At 49.4% G+C, this 22,716-nt stretch overlaps 1 protein-coding gene across 2 annotated transcripts in view; it reads left to right on the forward strand.

Moving 5' to 3' along the window:
* The window catches only part of SLC35F3 (solute carrier family 35 member F3), a 293,367-nt gene that overhangs the window by 199,092 nt on the left and 71,559 nt on the right, over positions 1 to 22,716 (forward strand). For both annotated transcript variants that reach the window (XM_029245779.1, XM_029245780.1), the window contains one exon: positions 11,770 to 12,094. In XM_029245779.1, coding sequence (XP_029101612.1) covers positions 11,770 to 12,094 — 325 coding nt within the window. The remainder of the gene's footprint in view (positions 1 to 11,769; positions 12,095 to 22,716) is intronic.

Below are 22,716 nucleotides of genomic sequence, written 5' to 3' on the forward strand. Positions count from 1 at the left end.
AAGTTGTGCTTCAGAACTGGGGCCAGAGTATTACGGGGAGACTGATAACTGGGTAATCTGAGGTAGAGGCATTGCAATGGGAGTGAGAAAACTTGTTAGGCAAGGAGGGGAGAGGACGCTTTTTCGGGCAGAGGGAATGGCGTGTGCACAGGTCTGGCCAGAAAGCACGAGGAGTCTGCAGCTGGGCCTCAGGTAGGAGTCGAGGCTTGAAAAGGGACTTCCAGCCAGGGTGATGGCGTCTGTCCTGTCGGACGGCACATCTTGTTTTCATATTCCTTTCCTGGCATTCCCACTGGACTCAGACCCTGAATATTGACCAGTAACACATCTTTAGTAGAGTATTTACTTGGATCATCTGTATTCACAACCTGCTAATTCATGTTCAGTAAAATTACATGCACTGGAATTAACGGTTGAGAACAAGACAGTAAATTCCCCCAAGAGGCCGGCCACATGTAGAATTGCGGAAAGAATGAGGGCTTTGGAGTTAGATGGACTGGGTTTGGGGCCCGCCACTCCTGCTGGAGCAGGTAACTTTGGTTTAATGATTAGAGCTCTCTGGGAATCAGTGTCTTGGTATGGAAATGACAGTTACAATATATCCCTCTTGATAACGAGAGTAGGGAATTCCCTGGCTGTCTGGTGGTTAGAACTCTGCAGCTCCACTGCAGGGGGCGCAGGTTCAATCCCTGGTCGGGGAACTCGGATCCCACAAGCTGCGCGGCGCAGCCAAAAAAAATAAAATTAGAAAAAAATGATAAAGATTAAGATGCCATTGGCAGTCACAGCAAGGGAGACAGGGGACGTCCAATTGAGACAAGTTGAAGGGGAGGCTTTGGCGGTTCCTTCAAGGGCAGGTGTGGCATGTAGGAGACAAGGACCCGGGAGAAAGAGGTGGTGGCGGCTGAGTGACAGCTCAGGTGGGAGGTGGCCCCGTGGAGGTGAACAGGCTGGCCCAGAAGCCTGCTGGCCACAGACACCAGGGAGATAGGAGGCAGAACCCAGATCCTAGGGCATCGTGGAGACCCTAGGAAGAAAGCCAAGAAAGAGGAAGCGTGGTGGAGCATCAGGTACGGCCAAAGGATGTGGTTGTGTAGAAACAGTTTTAAGTGGGTGCTGGTCCCCCAGCCAGATGGTAAGGGGTGAGTGTTTGGGGAAGAAGAAGAAAAGCAGGTAAAGGTGTCCAGCAGGGAGAGAGGTGGGGGGAGTTATGCTCTCTTTAGGGGGCAGGGGAGGGACTTGGGGAGAGCAGGCGGTTCTGGAAACCAGAGGAAGGAGGCTGGTGCCGGGACAAGTCTGTGGTGGCCCCAGGAGAATGTGATTGACGCCGCCAGAGGCGGGGGAGGTGGAGGTGGAGGGGGGAGGGGGGCCCTGGGAGAGCAGAACGGACCAGAGAAGGGGTGGTTAGCCCAGCAAAGGAGAAGGGAAGAGATGAGGGCAAAGACATAGAGAAATGTGGGCTGCGGGGGAGGGAAGCCGAGGACCTGCGCTGCTGACTTGGATCTTCTTTGTCATGTATGATGTGGCACTGTCTCCCAGAAGTGATGGATGGAAGGCTCGCAGAGGTGGGACAGTGTTCGCAGGAGCTGTATGGGAGAGGCAAGAAGAGATGTAGTTCTTAAAAGCCTTTTAGGCGAGTGACCCGTTCTCACTGGTGAAGACACCGTGTCACTTGGGGGGAGCGTGCAGGGGAAGAGCCCCGCCTGGGGGCAGGACACTTTTTGTGTCCTGCTCCGCCACTAGCTGGAGCCCAGGCTTCTCTTTTCTGAAAAGAAAGGGGATTAGAGTAGATCTTCCATTGGCTCTTTCAGCAGGAACAGTCTATGAGTCTAGTAAGTAGCTTACTCATTACCAGAGCTTGGTTTATTTGATTAAACCCTTGGCTAGCTCTAACCAGAGAGCAGAGTTCTGAGGGAGTTAGACCCAGGACAAGTCAGAAATTTGGCGTGTGTGTGCACACGTGTATGTGCATGTGTGTGCATATGCGTGTGCGTGTGTGCTTGTGCGTGTGTGTAGGTGTGCATGTGTCTGCATGTGTGTATGTGCCTGTGTGCGTGTGCATGTGTGTGTGCATGTGTGTATATATGTGCTTGTGTGTGTGCATATGCGTGTGCTTGTGCGTGTGTGTATGTGCATGTATGTGCCTGTGTGCTTGTGTGTGTGTATGTGTGCTTGTGTGTGTGTGTGTGCGTGTGTGCATATGCGTGTGCATGTGTGTGTGTGTTTCAGGGGTGGGCTTTGGCATTGGAGCAGGAAGGGGAAAGACCAGCTAGGTGAGCACTTAGATTCTGTGACTCTTCAGCAGCAGGAAAGCACAGGACTCCAGACAGCGGCCCCCCCGACGACGGGGGTACAAAAAGCCGTCTAGAAAGATCCCAAAGAGGAGCATGCCACTTCTCAGCTTTGCCTGGGGCTGGCGCAGGCGTTTCCACAGCGAAGCCTCTCTGCCCGGCATGAGCTCAGCCCACGCAGAGGGCCTGCCCTCGGGGAGGAGTGAAGCTGAGGACGACATCTGTCATACTTCACACAAGCTCAGTCCTGCCTTACAGGTGTACGTTACACGACTCCACTGAGAACAGGATGTGTTAGAAGACAATGCTTTGTGCATCAGGATGAGTTGTGTAACCCCCCAGGCCACCAGTTAAAATATCACCCTTGTTCCCCTGCTCCCCTCCAGGGGGGAAGGCTCCACGCACCCCTTGCTTCCTGGGGGGCCGTGCTGCACGCAGTGTGCCCTCCTGAGCCCCGCTCTCCCCGTGAGACATGGCAGCCAGATTCCCACCACATGGATTTGAGGGCATATCCTCTGATAAATAGAAATGGCAGAGAAGAGGGGTGTGTGCTTGTGTCGGTGTTTGTGTGCAGGTCACCGGCAGCGCTGGAATATCTCATCGGTCCCTGGTGAGCGTCTGCTGTGTACAGAGGTGTCATGTGCCCGGGCGGGCGGTGGAAACGGTGAGACTTCGGGAGGCTGAACAGGCCACGACTGGCAGGCACGGGGATTAAAACTGATCCCCTCCAGCCCAGGTGTCTTCAGACCACGGGTCGAAACAGGCCCTTGCTCCCCTCCCAAGTGGCCTCTTCCCTCCCTCAAGGCGCAAAGGGCATTTATTTCAAGCTTACCCGTATCCAGTCACGTTCTCACGTGCGCCTTGGGCTGTGAACATTCCAGAATTGTCTTAAATCCACTGCAAGAGGCACTGTGATTTGGACATTGGGAGTTATTCGGGGACCTCTAAGGATGTGAGGAGTGGGGCAGAAAGGCCGGTACAAGTGTCTGTTCACTAGAGTGGTGGTGATGGCAGGAGAGTGGACCAGATCTAGGCCTGATTCAGACTAGCTCTGCAGCCGGGTGGAACTTCCGGGGAATCTCGGACAAACCTCCCATCATCCCACTCCACCCCGCAAAAAGCAGCCTTCATTCACCTCCCAATTCTGTATCCACACCAGGGAAAGAATTTGGGTTTTTAAAAACAACTTTGCAGCTGCCAGGTTTTCTTCTATCTCTACACACTGATCTCCAGGAATGACAACAAAGACTTAAGCAATTCAGAGAAGGCAGACAAATATAAGGTAGTACCTGATATTTCTATTCTAGTCATCTGCGGCAGTTCTTTCTTTCTTTTTTTTAATATATCTTTTATTTTAGAATAGTTTAGACTTACAGAAAAGTTGCAGCGACACTGCAAAGAGTTGTTAACTACTTCACACCCAGTTTCCTCTATTATTAACATCTTCTCTCAGTATGGTACATTTGTCACAATTAATGAACCAATATTGACGCATTCTTATTAACTAAAGTTCATACTTTATTTGGGTTTCTTTGGTTTTTAACTATATGTCCTTTTTCTGTTCTAGGATCCGATCTAGGATCGCACATAGCATGTCGTTCTAGTCTTCTCTTGGCTATGATATGGGAATTATTTCTTCTCCTAAGGGGTTATCACAGTAAATAGTCATCCACAGCTCGTCACCACACCCTGTCCAGCACAGTGACAGCTCTCGGTCTGTGCCTCACACCTTCACAAACACAGCACAGTCCCTTCTGTAATACCCTCAGGTCAGTCTGCTCAGGTTGCCATGACAAAGTACCGCAGCTTGGATGACTTAACAGACATTTATTTTCTCACAGTTCTGCAGGCTGGAAGTCCAAGATCAAGGTATGGGAGAATTTGGTTTCTGGTGGGGACTCTTTTCCTGGTTTGTAGATGGCCACCTCCTTGCTGTGCCCTCACATGCTTCCCCTCTATGTGCACAAAGAGAAGACAGGAGAATATAAGTCCACCAACCTTATCAGATCAGGGCCCCACCCTTATGACCTCATTTAACCTTCATTATATCCTTCGAGGCTCCATCTGCAAATACAGCCATACCGGAGGTTACAGTCTTAGCGCATAAACTGAGGGAGGACACAGACACTCATCTCATAACAGCCCTCATTCCATGCTGGTGAGTCCCAGCCCAGAGTTCCATACATACTCAGGATGTTCCAAATTTAAAAACAGCATCTGTCCTCTTGGAATCTTGAAGTCCCTCTTTAGTGATCGGCAGTTCTGACTGGGGTGTTCAGCACCATGGCCCTGATCAACTTCCAAAGGGAAGACTAAGGATGCTCTGCATTCCTCTGGTTGCTTTGGAGTCAGACAGATGCTTGGAACTGCATTCAGTCCCTCACTAGTCTGTGACCTTGGGAGAGTAACTGTCAGACCCTCAGCTGTCCCATCCACAAAGCAAGGATAGTCACACTCCAACATTAAGACAGGTTTTTAAAAAAAGGTATATAATCTCCTGGCAGAGAACATGGCATATATGCTGTGTGTTTAACTGGCACTTGGGGGATTCCCTGGCCATCCAGTGGTTAATACTTGGCGCTTTCACTGCTGTGGGCCCAGGTTCAGTTCCCTGGTTGGGGAACTAAGATCCTGCAAGCCACGTGGCACGGCCTAAAAAAATAAAAAAAATAACTGTCACTTGTCTTTTACTTCCCTGTGCCCTCCTTCTTCTCCCTTACTCAGAGTCAAGTTTAATTATCTGTGGATTCTATCTTTTCCTAGGGACAAGTGCCAGTTAGGAGCACGGCTAAGGCCTCAACATGTATGAATAGTGGGAACATTTTATGACCCAAAGTCCAAGAATCCAAACAGATGGTCTGGCAACTACAGGTGGACATCATTGGTCGGGATATGTAAAATCAGGATTGCTTTGGGGACACCCAGGGCCCATGGTGGCCTGATACACGAGACAGCCTTTTCTTCCCTTTCCTCCAAATCACTGCCTGAGAAAAAACAATCACCCATAAATTCACTGAGCAAGTATTTAATGAGTAGATGAGATAAACAGAACCCGAACTGCATTTTTGGGAGATGAATTACACTTGCAAATGGCCATAAACAAAAGCTTTCTTCCAAGCTCCTGATTTTATAAAAGCTATTTAGTTGGGTGGCTGGGCCCTGCACGGGCATATGCATCAGTGGTCAACAAATGGGAAAATTGTTCATCAAGCCCTCTTCCCCTGGGCAATCCAGAAAAATAAAAGGGTGGTGGCTGTATTCCCAGAGCAGCCGTCGACTGTGTTTGTTTGGGTTGGATTTGGAGACACAGAACCATCTATGATGTGGACGTTGTAAGCCCCTCCACTCAGGCTGAGCAAGCTCTCCTAGGGAAGGGGGTGTCTGCCTTATGCCCCACAGTAGGTGTCAGTAAATGTTTGTTGGCTGAGTGGCCTAAAAATTTAACTAGTCCACCCAAGAGAAACGAAAACATATCCACACAAAGACTTATATATGAGTGTTCATAGCAGCCTTATTCACAGTGGCCAAAAAACTGGAAACTATACCCCTGTCCATCAACTGATGACTGGATAAACAAAATATGGGACTTCCCTGGTGGCGCAGTGGTTAAGAATCCGCCTGCCAACGCGGGGGACACAGGTTCGAGCCCTAGTCAGGGAAGATCCCACATGCCGCGGAGCAACTAAGCCCGTGCGCCACAACTATGGAGCCTGCGCTCTAGAGCCCACGAGCCACAACTACTGAGCCCTCGTGCCACAACTACTGAAGCCCACACCCGTAGAGCCTGTGCTCCACCCACTGCGATGAGAACCCCTTGCACCGCAACGAAGAGTAGCCCCCACTCGCTGCAACTAGAGAAAGCCCGTGTGCAGCAATGAAGACCCAACGCAGCCAAAAATAAATAAGTTAAAAACAAAAACAAAATATGGAATATCCTTATAGACTACTACCCAGACGTAAAAAGAATGAACTCCTGACGCATGCTATGTATGCCATGGAGGAACCCCAAATATATTATGCTAAGTGAAAGAAGTCAGATGTGAAAGTTTACAAAGTCATATGAAATATACGAAGGAGGGAAATCTGCACACATGGAAAGCAGATTTGTGGTTGGCTGGGGTTGAGGCGGGGGGAATGGGGAGCAGCTACGGATGTGCATGAGGACCCATTTTGTGGTGATGGAAATATTCTAAGACTGGATGGTGGTGATATAGTTTCATGATTCTGTAGATTTACTGAGGATCATGAATTGCAATCCTGAAACAAGTGAATTTTATGGTTATGAAAATTAAGCCTCAAAAAAGCTTTGAGGGGCTTCCCTGGTGGCGCAGTGGCTGAGAGTCCGCCTGCCTATGCAGGGGACACGGGTTCGTGCCCCAGTCCAGGAGGATCCCACATGCTGCGGAGCGGCTGGGCCCGTGAGCCATGGCCACTGAGCCTGCGCGTCCGGAGCCTGTGCTCCGCAATGGGAGAGGCCATAACAGTGAGAGGCCCGCGTACCGCAAAAAAAAAAAAAAAAAAAAAAAGCTGTGAAAAATTAACTGTGTAGATCTTACTGATGGAGGTGCCATTGGGAGGTGTCTTCTCCTGGTCTCTACACAATGCTATCTCTCTGCTTTCAGGAGGCTGGGACCAGGCCAGCCAGTGGGTGGTCTTTGAGCCCAGCGCTGGGTCCCTCACCCCTAAGACATGACTCTTGCACTTTCTAAGTGCAAAACTTCCTGGACACTTCTTCAGAGAGCGTCACCAAGGGTCTCCCTATTCTCAGGGGACCTCGAAAAAGAAACATTTGTGTTCTCTTGGAGGTTTGCAAGAGCCATTTTATGGGAACTCGAAGTTGAGAGTGAGTGAATTTTCCAATTGTTCTAGCTTTCTCATTGGAGAAATGGCTTTCACTAAATAAACTTAAAAAGCCCCCAGTTCATCATTTGCTCAGCAGAAAGCAATGGACAGCTCGTGAGACAGAGGACTTGCCTGGGTCCCAGAATGAGTTAGTGGCTAAACCAGATCAGCTCACCCATTAGCACCTAGAGTTTCCTTCCGCTGAGCAGACATTGCCTCTAGGTACTGCTTGACCGAAGAGTGCATATGTTTTATAGATTCCTGGTAGGAGAGGAGTATCAGGTGTGATTCTGCAGGTAGGACTAATACATGGTTTCAGTAAATTGCCTGACTCTGAACAGAGCTCAGGATGGAAGTTCACGCACAGGTACGGTTATATCTTGGCACGCCGTGGAGTATACATTGTATGCTGGAGAACACTCCCCTTCACACACACACACACACACACACACCTTTCTCCAAAATGCTCAGTGGAGGCAGCTCTGGCAATAGAACTGGGGAGAGCCCGCCTGTCCCCCAGCGCTTCCGAGTGAATTAAGTGGCGTAAACTAAGCCTTTAGAGGCAGCAGTGACCGCATCTGTCAGCACAACCATTGGGCCAGAGAATATAATCTACTTTGCGCTGAGCCCAGAACTCTTGGCTCAAGTGCAAGGTTAAGATGGAAAGTTCAAGATCATAAGTAGAGGGGTTGTTAGTGGGGAGGGGATGTTAGTGAGTGAGGGTGACATAAACAGTATTTCTAGTTGTGTGATAAGAGTCAGAGGAGCTGGGACAGGACACAGCGTGAGGCTCATTCAGTACTGATTTCTTCGAGGCACTCTGTACTGCCTCTTTCAGGGGTGATACAAGAGAGATACCAGGCACAGAGGAATCCCTCGACTTGTTAATTTAGGAGGGGAGAGAAAGTAAACCAAAGTTTCTTGCACGGGAAGATATGAGAGGCTTTTGAGAATGGATATTCTGCCCCCACCCCCCACCCCAGTGTAATTCCTTCTCTCTGAAATCTGAGCATCAGTTGGACAGCTTGTTGAAAGTGACCTTGAGAATGGTAGGGTGGGATGCATTTGTTGCGTTTCAAATCGCAGAGAATAAACGCGTCTGCTAACCAAATTCATTATGTCATTCTATACCTATGCTTCAACTAATTTTATCTGTTTGTTATGGACACTGGGGCATGTATAATGTATATTTACTTCCTAGAGAATGTAAATTCCAAAATCTGAATTTGCTGAAGTCCCTTCCACCAGCCTGGCAACTTCTCCTACTGCGTGTCTGACCAAAGCAAGATTGAGCATCACAGTGGGCCAAGGAAACGGTGGATTTCAGATCTCACCACCTTCCTCACCGCTCCTGGGGCAGACCAGGCGTGTTCCTGACCCTGAACTTTGCTTCTCTTGTTCCTCATCCTTTCTATACTGCAAGGCCCAGGCCAAGCTTACGCTTTCTCCGGCTCTTCTTGCTGTGATCACAGCCTACACTGGTTGTGCTGTCTTTAGAATTTGTGTTACAGTCAAATCACTCCATTTGTAGTTGTTCTGTAATTCTTTCATAGATCCATTTTGTCACTCCCAGATAGACTGTAAGTTCCTGAAGAGCAGGACGTAATCATGTTTTATATTTATTTATTGACCGCCCAGAGTTCTTGGCACATGGCAGATGGAGACTTCATGGCAACTTCCTAGCGGATTGAAATGCTCCTAGGCTGCGTCGTACTATACAGAGCCCTGTGAGATTTATAAAGTCCATGCTCTTATGCATCAGGGTAAATGACTGCTGGCCGAAAATACAGTATGCTCCCAGTTTTGCTGTGTGTGAGTGTGTGTGTGTGTGTGTGTGTGCGTGTGTGTGTTTCATGCAAAGATACAAAAAGACTGGGAAAAGTGCAGCAAAATGTCCAGCGATATCTCTGGGTACTAAGATTAGTATACAGTGCATTGCTTTTTATTCATTCCATGCAGTACTTTTCTAAAGATTCTGTAAAGAATATTTTTAGTTTACACGAAGTAGGTCTAGTTTAAAAGAATTATTAGGAATGAGTGGGTATTGAAATTGATAAGTGATTATTACTATAAGAGACTCGGTGTGGTGAAATGGAAAGTTTGCAATGAATTAGGTTTGGATACCTCTGATTCTTTATGGGTCTAGTCCAGTGTTTCCCAAAGTGTGTTGCAAGGGACCCCAGTCCTATCACAGGTGTTACATTTAGATAATATGGGAAGCACACATTCTCTAGCTGCCTTTTGGAAATCCACCACATCCATTAGCCCTGAATACTCCTACAGCAAAGGAACCTGTCTGGCTTACCTGGTGTTTCCCAAGCTTTTCTGATTGTGGGATCCTTTTTTTCTTATAATACCTGTTAACTGCATTACACTTTGGGAAACATCGTTCTATCTTATTTTTAAATAATAGAGCGCAAAATGTCTTTATTTTGTTTGTGTATTATCAGTATTCCCCTGGTCAAATAAGCCAGAGAGCTTACAAAGTTAGAGAATAACTTCTTTTATCCAAATCTGTAAAAGCATTTTAACAGTACAATCTTACATGATTTGGTGATTTTTCTCTTTCATTGTAACAGCAACATAGCATCAGTCTTCGCTTCATCCTTTAAGTTTTAAAACTTAAAACTTAATCTGCCATAATGCAAAACTAGATGAAAAAACACACTGTGAGCCTGAATTTTTTTCAACCTCCTCCAGACTCCCTTCTTAAATGGCCAGTTAGTACCGTGAAACTGCGTTGCCTTTCTAGGTGGACTTTTTTTTCATCTCCGTAATTATCTTTTCAGTAGGACTTTCTGATAGTTGATGCTGGTAGTCGAGGAATCTGCCAACCCACAACACTGCTTGAAAATTATCCCAGTAGTGAAGGGTTGCAGAGGCTCACCCCAAATGTCAGAGAGCCAGTGTATAAATTGAAACGTGCATGCTTCTGTCTGAAAACGAATTTGCCATAAGTTGTAGGGATTCCTTGTGAACAAAATCAAGACGTCCTGGTGGGAGGGCATCAAACAAAAGGGGAGGAATCTGCCTTGCTTTTGCCCCCTCTGCTTCTCCCTGCCCTGCAGCCCATGCCAGAAACCGACAACTTGTTGGAAGTTCAGAGGTGGTCAGCCATTTGGTTTTCCAAGGGCTTTCTGACTTAGGTATATACACACATGGAAAGAAAGAGGAAGAGGGAGATTAAATATTAATAAAGCAGGTAAAGAAGCACAGTACAGATGGGGTCAAGGATTTTGGGTCAGTAAAGACATTATCTCTCCTTGGCCAGCCACGAAGGCTTAGGATGACCTTTGGCTAAAAGAGATACAACCAGGGAATTCCCTGGTGGTCTAGTGGTTGGGACTCAGCGCTTTCACTGCCAAAGGCCGGGTTCAATCCCTGGTCGGGGAACTAAGATCCCACAAGCCACGAGGTGAGGCCAAAAAAAAAAAAGAAAAAAACCCAGACCTGTCAATTAATGATAGGCTTAGCTAATCCCTATATAATAGGCTACCTTGAATCAGGATTTTTCCTCATAGGATTATTATATTTCAGACAGTATGATGTATAAAACTTGGTTTCATGGTATTAGAGCTATTTAAGTTACTGCTAAGTTTAAACAAAATCCACAGAGTACATTTGACGCCATTATATTTTGTACCCATCTCGTGTACCCCTATACTGTGTGCCCTCATTCAGCTAAGTGCCTGGCTGAACATATAAAAGGCAAGTAGGCCGTCCCCTGGAAATTCACATCCATCCACGGTCACATCTGATACAAGTTACAGCTCTGTTTAAATTTCCAGAGGACTGACCTGCACACAATCATGAATGAAAACCAAACAGTGGAAAATAACGCCTTTTCCACCCTTCTCATGGTCTGTGGGAACAGTGCTGCTACACAGCCGTGCTCTGGCCTGTAGCCTGGTTTCCAGGAGTCACACAATTCTCAAATGGAGCGTCTGAGGCCTTGCACAGCACCAGCTGCCCGAGGCTGTGGTTTTTAAGTAACACTTCAAAGTGGGACTGACGGCCATCAGCTGGAAGTCAGTAAGAGCAAATAGAGAAATAAGAGAGACAGATCTTTTTGGCTCTCCGTGCAAAAGAAGATGAGACTCTTGGCATCCCTGCCCTTAAGTAACGGGCAGGGAGGAGCTTCTCTCAATGTCCTGGGAGCTTTTAGAGGTCAAGACCTATGACCTCCTCAGGGGGGAGTCCGCAGCCCCTAGCACTGCCCAGGCCGGGTAGCACATCACTCCGTGTGAGCTGACACTTGGTGAACTATTTGAGCCACTCCGTGTGTTCTGGAGAAATGCTTCGCCTTCTCCAGACGGGCCCAGAGAGCACCTCTCGAAGTAAAGATTCTGACGCCAGGGTTCCTGAGATTCTCCATTGCCAACAGGCTGGGGATGGTCCTGATGCTGCCAGCCCGTGCACCATCTTTTGATGGTCAAGATTCTAGAGGAGAAGGAAACCACTGAAAATGTCTTTAAGTTTTGTTTCAGGAAGCTGCGTCCACGCCCCTATCCCCATCTCCCCTCCCCTCCCCTCCCCCGGGTGGCTGGCCATGACAATGACAGTTGGTTGCTCTCTTGCTCCTGGCCACGGTGGACGTTTGGAGGCCCCGGTTAACCGTGCCCCTCTCTTCCCCCAGGGGAGGAGCGCCCCCGGGACCCCCCGGGCCCGGCAGAGGCCCAGGCGCCGGTGGGGACCGACACGGGCGGGAGACCGAGCCCTCGCTGCTGGAGATGTTCCCAGGCGCAGCTCAAGAAGATCTTCTGGGGCGTGGCAGTGGTTCTGTGCGTGTGTTCCTCCTGGGCCGGTGCCACCCAGCTCGCCAAGCTGACCTTCAGGAAGTTCGATGCTCCCTTCACCCTGACATGGTTTGCCACCAACTGGAACTTTTTATTCTTCCCATTGTACTACGCGGGCCACGCCTGCAAGTCGGCAGAGAAACAGTCGGTGAAGCAGAGATACAGGTAGGTGGCTCCGGGATGCCAGGATGCCGGCCCGGCGCTGGGCTCCTCTCCCAATCGCTGATGCTACCGGGCTGCCCTAGTGGCGGTCACTGGGAGGGGCCAGTGGGCACCGTGGTGAGAAGTCACCGTGTCACCTGCTGTCTTAGTGAGGTTCCAGGCTCGGCATTCTCTCCCCTCAGAGTGGTAACACCTTTCCTCTGCCTCGAGCCCCTCAACGCTAGGAACTGCTTTATATTAGACAGGAGAAGGCAGCATCTTCCGGAGGTGTGCTGTGGTAGGTGCCCAGAAAGGGTAGAAATGGGAAAACTCTGTAGCTCTTTTATCCCTCCTCAGACTGGGCTGGGGACAGGTCCATGGAGCCAGGGGACCCGGCTGCTTCCTGTAACTTACCTTCCCACGTGGCGATGTTCGTGGTGAAGATTTCTCCTCTCCTCTCCAACCCAAGCCTTATCCTCCTTTGGTTATGTGGTTGCATGGGTCTGAACATCTGGCAGACCCATGGGGTCGTCAAAGTCAAGGTACTCTTTGAGCTCTGTTGACTGTATTTTCTCGTTGATATGATCTCACGGTATTTCCTCATTGATATGACCTCCCTTTAAAAGAGGACAGAAACCCTGACGCCAGCCCTCTGCCACAACGTACCGCAGGGCTCCCCCAGCCTCCTTGGGAGTCGGATGGTCAGTGTTGGCCTCGGGGTCCCATCTGTGCCAGTCCCTGGATCTCATGGTCACCCAAAGCTGAGGTCTTCTGTGGCTACGTCAAGGATCCACTGTTGGCCCAAATCAGATCTACTCAGAAAAAAAAACCCCAGGGAAAGCATGCTGGCCAAGGTGACCAGATAGGCCCTGGGAATGTATCTTTCGTCAGCCCCAGAGGTGGGAAAAAATTTGAAAGCTGAGGGCTGTATTACTCTTTCAGTACCGCCTTCTTCCCCACTTTACCGCCACCCCACCAAGCACCCCCCGCATACAATCACCACGTCCCATTTACCATCTGCTTCAGACTTCAGCCGCATTCTGAAAAGGTACCCTTAGAAGTTGCAAGCTAGCTAAAAACGTCATTGGGTCCAAGGAGCAAGGAGGTTTGGGAATGGAGGTTACACTCCGATCAGAATTTTTTCTGAGATTCTACCGTTTTGTCACTGTAAAGTTAGACTTGGAGGTGTAGTGTTCAGAGGGAATTTGGACCGGCTCCTTTAAAAGTTGTAAGTCAGAGCGCTCATTCTAGAAGAAGAGGCACTGCTGGAGCTCAGATTGAGTCACAAGACCGGCGTCACAGGTCCCCGTGGTGGAAGGGACTCAGAGGGGATTCTCAAAACAAAGCACGTGGCAGCCTGGAGCCTGGAACCGTTGCCCAGGCCTGGGGCATTGCCAGCGTTGAGTTAAACCTGTGGCTTCATGGACCAGCCAGAAGTTGCTCAAGAGGCACTTGATGTGCCTCTTCTGAGCAGCAGCGGAAAGCAGGCTGAAACAAATCGGTTTAGGAACGTTGACAGGGCCCCAGATTGTCCCAAAGGCAAGGGAGAAATAACGGCCTGCTTTTAGTCCCAGAGAAAAGCAAGTATTCAGTAAATGATGTATTTAACAGTAAAGGAGCCCTGAGTGTATTCAGTTTGTAATTAGGAGTTTGCCTTTCTTGAAACGGAGTAGAATATTTTGCTGCTGCCTCTCATAAAGTGAGCTCATGTGCCCTTTCTTGATGGAGAATTACTGGAGGGAAGATGAAATGGTCTTTCGCTGCTTCCTTCAAACATGGCAGCTCAAAGAGGGCCTCCCCTGAGGAGCAGGACCCTCTACTGCCCTAAAGATGTATCCTCAACGTGACACTTACCTTGGGACCAGACTAGCATTGCTGGCCACTTGGGGCAGGCCTGGCACCATTAACCAAGTGTGCTGTTTTAAAACAACGCAGAAGGAACGAAGCTCTTTTACCAACGAAGTTGGTAAAAGGTCAAGGGAGGAAAAAAATGAAAGGTCATTGAAGCACATTAAACATAGAAAGACATCACACCTTGACTTCCTTGATTTCCTTGATAAGGAAGCTTATTGTCTTCCTGTAAAAAGTATCTGGGAAGAATCATGAGAGGATGATGGTGACTGGTGTGTCAACTGGAGAACAGTGGGGGGCAGGGGGCAAAACCATCACTTGATTAGAGAAGCCAGATAAAACCTTGCCCAATGTCTGTAATAAAGCTTAGCTCATCACTTAAAAAAATCTTTCTGATTGTAAACTGTGTTCTCCCTGTGGCTAAACAGAGCTGCTAATTTAGCAACCAATTTTTGGGTATGTCGGTTAAGCCATGCACACCACTGGAGGAGTGAAGAGGCATTCTTTCTCAAAGAAAGGAGAGAAAAATGTGTCACTGTGTCACAACTCAAACTGGGAGTTCTTTTTTTTTTTGGCTGGGTTTTTTTTTTTTTTAATTGAAGTATAGTCGATGTACAGTATTATGTAAGTTGCAGGTGTACGATATAGTGATCCACCATTTTTAAAGGTTATACTCCATTTATAGTTATTATAAAATATTGGCTATATTCCCTGTATCGTACCATATATCCTTGTCGCTTGTTTTATACCTAGTAGTGAAGCCGAATCAGGCGTCTGTAGCCCAACACCGAACTGAATCTCAGAGACAGAGTTTTGGGTGAAGTAGAAAAGAAGAGCTTTATTGCTTTGCCAGGCAAAGGGGGACACAGTGGGCTAATGCCCTCAATACTGTGTGTCCTGACCTGGAAGGAGTAGTGAGGAGTTTTATAGCAATGGTTCAAAGAGGGTGTGATCAGCTCGTGGACCTTCTTCTGATTGGTTGGTGGTGAGGTAAGCGGGAGTCTGCATCATCAACCTTCTGGTTCCAACCAGTCTGGGGTCCACGGGCTTGTGGGCCGCCAACAGTTAACTTCTTCCACCTGGTGAGGGTTTCAGTGTCTGCAAAACAGCTCAAAGATACTGTTCTGTGTATCCCTTGAGGGGGAACCCGGACCCTGCCCCAAGGCTGCGCTATTGTTTCTTGACTGTTTCTCTCTTGTCTCTGCATCCCCTCCCTTCCCTGATTAGCAATGGTCTGAACCTGCCCCTTGGAACTCAGGGAAGGTCTTGGAGGCTGAATGAAGCCTATTTCCTGTAATTAAGAAATGGGGGGACACAGGAAGGCTTTTGTGCCCAGGAGCCCCACAGGGTCCCGCTTGGTATCAGTAATTTGTACCTTTTCATCCCCTACGGAATTGGGAGTTCTTTAAACAGACTTTAGGAATTGCAGAAGTCAAGGCAAACTGAAATCACATCTTCCATGTTTGTGCTTGTATCAGAGTGAATGGAGAAGATGGAGAGTCAACTGAGGAGATGTGTCTCTGGGTGAAAGTGTTGCAGCAGGGAGCTGGGGAGAAGAGGGAAAAGGTAGAGACCGTTTTCAGAGAGGGAAGCTGGCCCAATAAGCCAGCTTTTCTTGTGGTTTTCAAGAAGCAATCAGGTAGAAGTTTCTTTTCTCTGAGCCCTCCCCACCGAGGCTACTTCCCCAACGTGAAGCTAGAAGAGTCACCCAGAGCACAGGGAGGAAAGCATATGGTGCCTCACACAGAGCTCCTCAAACCCTAGGCGTCTCTGAGATCTTGTTGAAGAGCCGACGATGATTCCGTAGGTCTGTGTGGACCCGAGGCTCTGCTTTCCTAAGGAGATTCCAGGAGATGCTAATGCTGCTGACCCACGGGCTGGGCTTGGACTGTAAAGGCCCTGGAGTTGTTGAGTCTCAGCTGCACAGTTTTTAAAAGGTTGCTGATCTGCCCAAGCAAGTAGGAAGCAGGACTCACCGTACCATGAGTGACTGGCTTCAGGCCCCAGGGCTGTTTTGAGTCCTAGTCCGGTGCCACTTGCAAGGGAGGGGAGGCTCCATGGGCAAGTCTTTTAAGCTCCGGGAGCCTCAGATGCTCGTTTGTAAACGGAGGGTGATGACACACGCACCGCCCAGCACAAAAGGTTGTCGTGTGATCGTATGAGACCCCGTGTGTGCACGTGCCGTAAGGGCTGTGAGATGCCATAAAAATGCCAGAAACCCTATTGTGCTATTCTCCACGGGGCACGAGGCAGCTGCTGGTCAGTTCATCGGCCACCTCATGGTGGCCTGTTTAAACTGCAGGGGTGGGTCTTACAGGGAGTGGCCAACCCCTGCAGGGTCATGCAGGTGTTACACCTTGCAGAAATCAGCTTGCAGGTCTGTTGGCTGCACAGGGCATTCTGGAATGATCAGGGGTGATGGGGCACTGTTGTCAGGAATGAGTGTGTGCATGTGAAAACCTCTCAAGCCCAGCTGTCCTGGGTTTTCAGCCTCAAGCCTGTGGTCTCCCTAGTGACACCACCCCAGACCTCTGGGAGTAAAGTGAGCTCTTCTCTTTCCTCAGACCATCAACACCCCTCCCTCACCTTCCCTGTTTCTCACTGACAGCCAGTCTCAGGGATGCCCTGAGGAAGCAGTAGTGTCCAGGACCCAGGGAGGGCTCTGGCCACAGAGATGCGTGTGGGCGCTGCAGAAACTGTAGGCGTGACCTGAAAGGGGGTTCAGCTCCCAGGAGTCTGTGCAAAGCCAGGCGCCAGAGGGAGGCACACAGGGGAGGCCGTGTCAGGTTCATGGCCCTGGGGAGACTGTCAAGGGCAGGTGTGATGACACACAGCCTCCCAGCCCCTTTGACCCTGGGACAGGAGGACAGCGTCTCGGATCCCAGGGCTGCCACGGCCAGCAGAAATCAGCCAGAGCAGATGTGGGGCACTTGCCGGCTTGTCAGAAAGCCTTCCAGGAACTTCTCCCAATACTGACCTCTTTTCATGAGCAAACACTAGAAGCTTCTGCTCTCCTGTGGCTGCCAGAGAAGTGAACGAACGATACAGTGGTGACAGATGTTTCCCTCGGTCTTTTGTAGTTCCAGGCTTCTGGAAGCTAGCCAGTTGATTCCGTTTCAGAAATGCCCGCAGACGTTCTGAGCCAAGAAAGGGCAGTTTTGATGCCACTCGTTTGTCTTCAGTCCCCCGAGGGCCGGCTGTGCGTTCGTAGCGGCTCAGACTTACGCGGGATCCATAAGGGGTCTCGCCGCTGAAACTTCCAGAGTCTAAGGAGCAGAGCAGAGCGGTCACAGTCTGGAGGCTCACTCCTTCTGGAAATGGTTATTGCACCTCTTCTCAGGGATAGAAGCATAGCTGGTCCTTGTCTTCAAGGAGCCCGCAGCCCAGTAAGGGAGTCAGATAGCCAGGCAAGGTGAGGGTGTGTGCAGGGGGCCCAGGGGAGAGGCCCAGGTGCGCGGCTCCTGGGACAGGTGGAAAGGGTTCTTAGAGGAAATGACCAAGGAGCAGTCTCTTGGAAGACAAGCAGATGGTCCTGTAGGCGCTGAGTCCCAGGCAGGTAGAGTGGTGTGGGAATGGCACAGAGGCTGAGAGAGCACGGCACATGGGAAGCTCTGATGGGGGGGTGGAAAGCGGGTGGAGAGCCGCAGAGGAGCGGAAGGGCAGGTGGCAGCAGACCCCCTGACTCCTACACGCATATGCAGAGAAGGTTGGCTTCTGGTGCGAATGTGGGCAGGCGGTGGGAGTGGGGGGCAGAGAAGCCATCAGACTGGGCCTTCAGCAGTGCCACCATCCCTCGGTTGAGGACGGAATGGAGGGCACACGGAGGCCAGGCCTGTAGAACAGGCGTGGGCTTGATGTCTGTGTGTCGGGGTGTCGACTGAAAAAAACGCACAACCTAAAAGTTGAGAGTTATGTTTTATTCAGTGGACATTCTGAGGGCTTAAGCCCGGGACACAGCCTCTCAGATCGCTCTGAGGGACTGTTCCGAAGAGGTAAGGGGGTAGCCAGGATATACAGAAGTTTTTGCAACAAAGACCAGGTAGTCGGAACATCAAAAGATTACTGTTAATTAAAGAAAACCAGATATCTCAAAGTTAAGGAATTCAGCGCTTTTCTGTGTATGGGAAGATGCAAGAGTCTGCGCTCACAGAAATCATCCCTTGGATATGCACCTCAGCTATCTGGGGCCAGCGTCCTGTGCTTTCCCATCCTGAGTCCTCTCAGGGCATAGGGTTGGAGGTGGCTGCAGTAGCTGAGGGCTTGGTGGCGGGCATCCTGTTTCCATCCTGAGTTCCCTCCGGGCTCACTGTCGGGGCAGCTGTAATGTGACGGCTTGATGGCGGCAACATCCTTTGTTTACTGGTACGGCAGGTGGCACTTTTCATTCGCGGGGGCATGTGGGCACGTGTGAGTGACACAGATGTTGTTCCCGACCTTAGGAGCTCACATCCAAGTGGGAGAGAGACCCGTATGAAAAACAGAATGGGGTGTAATGGCAGGCAACAGTGGGGCAGACTGGCTGGGCTGCAGCTTGGATTTGAGGACAGGGCCAAGTGGAGTGCGGGACTAAACAGTCAGAGGCCGGGATGGGGGGCCCTGTGGGTGCTGGCTTAAGGGGCTGGGGCTTTATTCCCCAGGCAGTGGGAGCCTCTGAAAGTTTTTGAATCCAGGACTGATGCAATCAGAGCTGCTTTCAAAAGCAGGGGAGTGCTAATCACATAACTGGTCACAGAACATGTGCCCGTTTCACGTCAGAGGTGGAATGACTCAGTAGTTTGGGTTTTTGTTCGTTTCTTTGCTTTGAGTGTAGACCTTGAAGTATTACGAGGCCAGGTCTCTTGCTTTGAATTGTCAGCTACTTCTTCAGTTGAAAGCAAACTCCTGTGTTGGTGAAAAGCATTTCAGTGGTTATTTTCTCACTCAACTCAAGCATTCTGGAAATTGGCGAGGGAAATCTCCTTTCTGGGAAACACCAGTACATGTTTTTCAGGCCCGATGTGAGTATGAACGCATGGCCGAGGCCGCCATAAATAGCGATGCCCCAGCACGCCCTGCCCTCCTGGCACTGTCGGGCCTCCTAGCTGATGTTAGCTGATGGGGCCCCTTGCGTGCTTTTTCTTCCCTGAGCCCTGGACGTGCTCTGGCCCATTGCTGCCATCAACAGTTGTTCTGCAGAGGGTGAGGGCGATCTGTAAACCAGTCCACAGGGACCCTCCATTCTAAGAAGATAGAGATAGCCCTTCACTCATTCCACAAAATCTGCCAAGGGTTTTCTGTATGTCAGGCATTGTTTTATTTTTTAATTATTTTTTAAATAAATAAATTTATTTATTTATGGCTGTGTTGGGTCTTCGCTGCTGCACGCGGGCTTTCTCTAGTTGTGGCGAGCAGGGGCTACTCTTCGTTGCGGTGCACGGGCTTCTCATTGCAGTGGCTTCTCTTGTTGTGGAGCACGGGCTATAGGCACGTGGGCTTCAGTAGTTGTGGCGCAGGGGCTTAGTTGCTCTGCGGCATGTGACCAAGGCTCAAACCCATGTCCCCTGCATTGGCAGGTGGATTCTTAACCACTGTGCCACCAGGGAAGTCCCTCAGGCACTGTTTTAGGTGCTAGGGAAACAGCAGTGACCCAAGCAAATGAAAATTCCTGCCTTCATGGAGCTTACCTTTTAGTGGGGAGACAAACAGCAAACAACTAAAATACAGTAGGTCAGAGGGTGCCGAGTGCTGTGAAGATGGGGCAGGGCTGTAGTAGAGGTGCTGGGCAGAGAAACATTGATGTCAGGCTGGGGACCTGTCTGTCTGTCTTTCTGAAGGCGCTTGTGGTTATACCAGCATCTCCTCACCCCGTCCATACCCAAAAGTCTGTGTTAGCCCCCGTTACTCACTCATTCATTCATTCTTTATTCATTGCTACAGTAATGTACACTCATGACTGTCAACTCTGAACATGCGCTACAGGACCCTGCCCTTGAGATGTCCAGAGCCCAAGGGTTGCCCACTTAGAGCACAGGATACAGGAGTCCAGTGGCAAGGAGGTCTCACCAGCATGGCCTCCATGGGGTCCAAGAGCCCTGTGTGGCCACCAGCTTCAGGCCCAGGGACAGAGGCGTTTCCTGGGCTCAGCCATCTCTTTGCCTTTTCCCTTCCTCCTAACTCGTAGCCTTCTTGTTTCCTGTCTTATTTCCAAGAATCAGCCCCCCGAGGAGCAGCAAGCTGCATCCGGAGCCCTTGCAGTTGATGTTGTTGTTTGTTTTTGTAACTGGTTTAAAAGAAATGGGCAAAATATTTGTGAACTGCAGTTGTTCACTGGGCCCGTGTTTTCTGTTTGCTGGTAAATAATGGTAATTATGCATAAACATCTTCAAGGGGAGCGGGGAGAGGGAGAAAGGGATAAATTAGGAGGTTGGAATTAACAGACACAAACTACTGTATAAAAAATAGGTAACTAACAAGGACCTACTGTAGAGCACAGGGAACTATACTCAATATTTTAAAATAACCTGTAAGGGAAAAGAATCTGAAAGAGAAAAAATATGTGTGTGTGTGTGTGTGTGTGTGTGTGTGTGTGTGTGTGTGTGTAACTGAATCACTGTGCTATATACCTGAAACTAACACGGCATTATAAATCAACTGTACTTCAAATAAAATAAAACAGTTTTAATATATCTTCATACCAGGAGATTTTGGTCAGATTTGCTACTGAGGCAAAGCACCTTCCCCCCTAAACACAGACACATACACACACATACACACACACAAACACACATACATATAGCCATCTGAGCATCAGAACCTGTGGTACAGCCACAGGACGGCCCATAGTCAATGCTCTGAACCTAAGTAGGATGTCATAAGACATCATCATGGGTCCCGGTGTCAGCCAAGGCAGAAATGAGGTGAGGGTGGCTGACAAAGGCTTACGTAGTCTCTGCCTGTCTTAAGATAGCAATTGAAATATTCAAGGATGCGTCAGTGGAGACATGAAACACAGAGCATCAGTCCTGTGCCCTAGGTGGTGACGCTGACCTCACACATTTACGCCAGGTCCCCGCTGCTCCGTCCTGTCATCACGGTACTTGTAGTTTCCCCGTGAATGTCACGCCCGTCCCACCTCCACATCTCAGTTCAACAGGTGCTGGCCCCATCCCAGGGAAGTTCAGTGACAGCCACACACCCACAAAGATGAGTCCAGAACATTCTACGAGTAACTCTTCAGCTTTCACTCAGGCAAATAGGAAGTGTCATATTAACTCCCAGTCTCCTCTGTTCTCAGGTACTTCAGCCACCATTCAGCCCCCAGTTACCTGAGCTCTCTGTCCATCCTTGAACAGATATCAAGGATGGGTCTTTGCAGTGCAGCACTTTAAGGGTTATGCTAATGCACCCTTGTAATTTCAGAGCAGGTCTAATTCAGCTGCAGCCATGTGGTTTCCCCACGCAGTTTCATTGAAATTTTGCCAAAGGTCGGTTCCAGTGATCTGTTTGTGGGCTTGAAGAATGCCAGCCACTGAGATAATTGCCATATCAGGGTGATTATGGCTCTTTGAGGGTCAAGTTACCCTAGGCTGCGCTTATTAACAAGAGATTTAGTAACAGTTTTAGCACAAATCACCATGGTCCCTGTGAACCTTTGCAAGATCGGTGTTGCAGTGGCATAAGAGGTGGAGAGCAGGGGATCCCCAGATCCCAGAGGGGGATCCTTCAGCCAGCGGGTCCTGAGGGGCAGTTAACACTGCACAGGTCAGGCGATGGAAAAGGGCTCCTGTGCGTGGCGTGCGGGAAGGTGCAGAGGGGCATGTGCAGATGCGTATGGGCTACAGGAAGAGGGGATGCCACTGATGTGACTAGGAGGCACAGACCCCACCCATCCCACCAGCTCACGTTGAGCCATTTTTTACTTTCCATGTGCTTCCTAATCAGAGAATCAAGACTAGCAAATCAGCTCATAGGTGCATTGGAATTTTAAAATCTCACTACATTTGGGAAGAAGATATCTGCATAGAGATCCCAAAGATGAAAAAGGGACTTTGACAGCTCTCTAATCCAAATCATCCATGCTAATCTAATCCATACTAAAGAGGCCACAGATGCTCAGAGAAAGGGCGTGAGACCTTTGTTCGTTCCAACCCCAGACCTCTCCAGAAATGCTAGCAGGGAAGAAATGGTCAAAACTCTTCCTCATAGGAAGGAACGTGGAGGTGGTGCCTGGGCAGGATAGATGACGGGGGGCGGGGGTGGTGGTGCGGGGGAGGAGAATGCTGCTAGCCCTTGCTTGGGGCACTGTGATCAGATGATAAGAAGGCAGGCTTGCCATCAGTCAGCTCACATTTGAAACCCAGCTTTGCCTTCATTTGGCTCTATTGCCATAGCTTAGTCACTAAAAGCTCTAAGCCTCACTCCTTATCCATAAAGTGGAGACCCTAATACCTACATCTGAGTGTTGCAATTGGCATTTCCCTTCTTCCGGGCTTTCCCAGTTTCTGCAGAGATCTTGTGTTTGAACTGAACAGAATTAAATATGATAGTGCCTATAAAGCCCCAAACCTTGCTTGGTCCAGAGGTTGGCTGCCCATCTTTGGTTGACTCCAAATGTGAATCCCCAGACTCACACAAACACTGGCTCCTGCTCTTTGCAGATCATAAGATGATGGTGATGGTGATGGTGATGGTGGTGGTGATGAATCTGAGGATGGTGATGATGGTGATGGTGACGATGATGGTGATGGAGAACATTCCAACCACGCATGACTGAGTCTGTCTCCTCATGAGAAAGTCATGTAAGTGGTGTGGAGCCC

This window comes from Monodon monoceros, unplaced genomic scaffold (genome assembly GCF_005190385.1).
Source record: "Monodon monoceros isolate NGI ecotype Baffin Bay Population unplaced genomic scaffold, NGI_Narwhal_1 Super_Scaffold_4, whole genome shotgun sequence".
Classification (NCBI taxonomy): Eukaryota; Metazoa; Chordata; class Mammalia; order Artiodactyla; family Monodontidae; genus Monodon; species Monodon monoceros.